At 41.1% G+C, this 3,173-nt stretch overlaps 1 protein-coding gene across 1 annotated transcript in view; it reads left to right on the forward strand.

The window, feature by feature from the left end:
* LOC101851108 (N-sulphoglucosamine sulphohydrolase) overlaps positions 1–3,173 on the forward strand; it is a 6,103-nt gene that overhangs the window by 1,791 nt on the left and 1,139 nt on the right. Inside the window, exons 3-4 of the mRNA XM_005093138.3 lie at positions 272–385; positions 1,692–1,805. Of these exons, the coding sequence (XP_005093195.3) occupies positions 272–385; positions 1,692–1,805 (228 nt within the window). The remainder of the gene's footprint in view (positions 1–271; positions 386–1,691; positions 1,806–3,173) is intronic.

The raw sequence follows: 3,173 nt of genomic DNA on the forward strand, positions 1-3,173 counted from the left end.
AAAATATCAAAAAAAATAAACTGCCGCCACAGAACATAACCAAACTGGCTGACGAACAGCAGGTAGATCGGCGCACGCAAAGAAGTGCTATTCCTTATTCTTCTTCTGGAAAAACGAAAGAGAGCTTCAAAAACAGGCTGCAGCGTCATGTGATAGCAAAGAGCTTATACTTGCTGCGGACACTTTTTTGGCTGAGTGGCCCATCTTGTTATTCACTATCTTTGCTCTGACACTAGTGACAACTTCCTTTTGTTTTGTTTTCCCGCCACAGATTCAAGACAACTTCCCAATCCGGGCAATCCGTAACGCCAGCTACAAACTGATCCGCAACACACAGAAGAGTTTCCCCATCACCTCAGACGTGTACAACACGCCAACCTTCCAGGTCACTCACGAAGCTTAATGCTTCTCTTTGTCTTTATTACTTACCCTAAGCCAGATTTAACTAGCATGTTGAGCCATTATTGTTTTTGCTGGTGTTGTTGTTGTTGTTGTTGTTGTTGTTGCTGTCGTTGATATTGTCATTGTTATTGTTGTTATTGGTGGTAGTGCTGAAGGTGGTGGTGCTGCTGCTGCTGCTGTTGGTATTATTGCTACTGTTGTTGTTATTTTTATTGTTGATGGTGTTGTCTCTTTTGATCATCAGTCGTACTGCCCTGTTCGGGAATGTGCTTCTTTTGACAACAAATAAACAAACAAACAATGAATAAATAAATAAATAAATAAATAAATAAATAAATAAATAAATAAATAAATAAATATCTTTGCTCCGTTGAGAGACCGAGTGTTCCCGTTGCCAAAGATGTCGCCCAAAGAGAAGCTCATCGAGTCGCCAACTGTCACAGTTTTCTAGTACAATATAGGCCTACTGACAGAGGTAACAGTCAGAAAATAATTTTAATGTGACAATGCAGAAAAAAAACTTCAATGGGCCAACTGTGACTGTGAGTCCAGAGGAGCAGCAATTTTTTTTTTCTATCATTTTCAAAAATTCTCATTTATTTATTTATTTATTTATTTATTTATTCAATATTTTTTTTTTTTTTTTTTTTTTTTTGGGGGGGGTGTCCATGTAGGTGATTGTACGCCCCTGCCGGCAAAATTTCGGTCATTTAGGATACGGGCTTCCAACCCTGCCTGTCGGGTCCAGTCCGTGTTGAGAGATATATAACATCCCAAACGAAAGATCAAGATACTTTATAATGTGTTTGTTTAGAAATTATAGCAGTTTCTTAATCTGTCGTAGCCTGGCGGTGCAGCTTAACTCGCGAAATATTTTGTCGAAATACAAATGCTATATGTTCAGGGGGGAAACAAATTAACATGCATTATGTAGGTGCAAGTTAACCCTATCCCTATCCTGGGGTCCTTTTGTACACCCGGGGTTGTATTCTTCACATTTTAGAATACTTCTAGTCCGAAGATCTCTTTGAAACTTCCAGTATTTCTTTAAAAAATCGTTTTGACAGACTGCTACGCAAAGCGTACGGATCGGATTAACGAGTAAATTTCCTCTTTGGAAGTGATGGCACAAAGTTCCCCACGTTGTGTGGATACGACAGTAAAGCACGACGTAGGCTACGGTGAAACAGTTGTTATTGTGTTTTTCTCTCTCCTGAAAAAAAAATCGCTCTCTTGCCCTAGTATATTTGAACAGTTTGCAAAAGTTTTGTTTTTCTGTGCGTCTGCAGTATATTCTGAATCAGACCCGGAAGGGGGCGTCGACCGGCTGGTGGCGACAACTGACCAACTACCTCACCAGGGAGCAGTTTGAGCTTTTTGACTACTCCTATGATCCTTATGAGGTGATCTCCGTTGTTTATGTTGTTGGTGGTGGTGGTTGTTGTGGTGATGATGGTGGTGCTGGTGTTGGTGGTAGTGGTGATGATGATGGTGGCGGTAGGGTAGTGTTTCGTTGTTGTCGCTGTTGTTGTGTTGTTGTTGGTGGTCGTGGTGGTGATAGGGTAATGGTTCGTTGTTGTTGTTGTTGGTGGTGGTGGTGGTGGTGGTGGTGGTGATGGTGGTGGTGTTTGAGCGCTTAATCGGCTGCTCGCACTGTATGCTTCCTGGGAAACTGAGAATGTTTCGGAGTGTTCTATGGTCTGCTGGGGTAATAATATAGTGTAAAGCGCATAGAGCCTGCTGTTGAGCGGGGATATGCGCTATACAAATGCTATCTATTATTATTATTATTATTATTATTATTATTATGGCAGTGGTAGAGTGTTGTTGTTGTTGTTGCTGTTTTTGTTGTTTTTGGTGGTGGTGGTGGTAGGGTAATGTTTCGGTGTTGTTGTTGTTGATGGTGGTTTTGGTGGTTATGGTGATAGTGGTGGTAGGGTAGTGTTTCGTTGTTGTTGTTCCCCTCAACATCCTAAGGATACCAAAGGAAGGGAAAAGTACAAAGTTGCTGTTGGTTGTGGCGGTAGTGGTAGGGTAGTGTTTCTTTGTTGTTGGTGGTAGTGGTGGTGGTAGTTTGGTAAAGTTTCATTCATGATCGGTTGTTGTTGGGTTTTTTTGTTGTTTTTTTTGTTTTGTTATTTTAACCCAGAGATCTCCATGCATCTTCTAAGAAACGTTCTCTGTTAATTAGACTTAAAACAAAACTTCCCCGTTCTTCCATCAGCAAAGTTCAGAGATTCAGATTGATTGTTCAAAGTGTGGGATGCATAATTGTACAATGTACAAAGACTCTTGAATTTCCGGTTGAGGACACTGTGACGCCATCTGTGCTCTCATGATTCCGTGACGTCACATTTAACCTCTTCACTGTTGGAGAGGGCAGTGAGATAGGCATACATTGCGTGCCCCGAGCATAGACTGTACAGTACTGGTGTAATATTAATATTCTAGATCGGGCAGGTCTGCTATTTAATTTTTCTATAATGATTTCGCCGTGCTGTTGCAGACCATGGACGCATACATGACGAACAAAATACCAATTCCGTTCTTTTCGGCTGTGCGTGCAAAAATCTTTGTGCACTTTTGGTTCCAAATACAGTGTAGTCAAATGGTGCTCTCCATAATGAACCGGAATCACGTCATACTGCACAGCCTTTGGTATAAAATACGTTAAGTCAGTGACATCGAGTCGTTGATATTTCAGTTGAGATTGCCCTTGAAAACTGCTGCATATTTTATCATATCTGATCAAACATTTCTCGCTCTACCCC

This window comes from Aplysia californica, unplaced genomic scaffold (genome assembly GCF_000002075.1).
Source record: "Aplysia californica isolate F4 #8 unplaced genomic scaffold, AplCal3.0 scaffold00058, whole genome shotgun sequence".
In the NCBI taxonomy this organism is placed as follows: Eukaryota; Metazoa; Mollusca; class Gastropoda; order Aplysiida; family Aplysiidae; genus Aplysia; species Aplysia californica.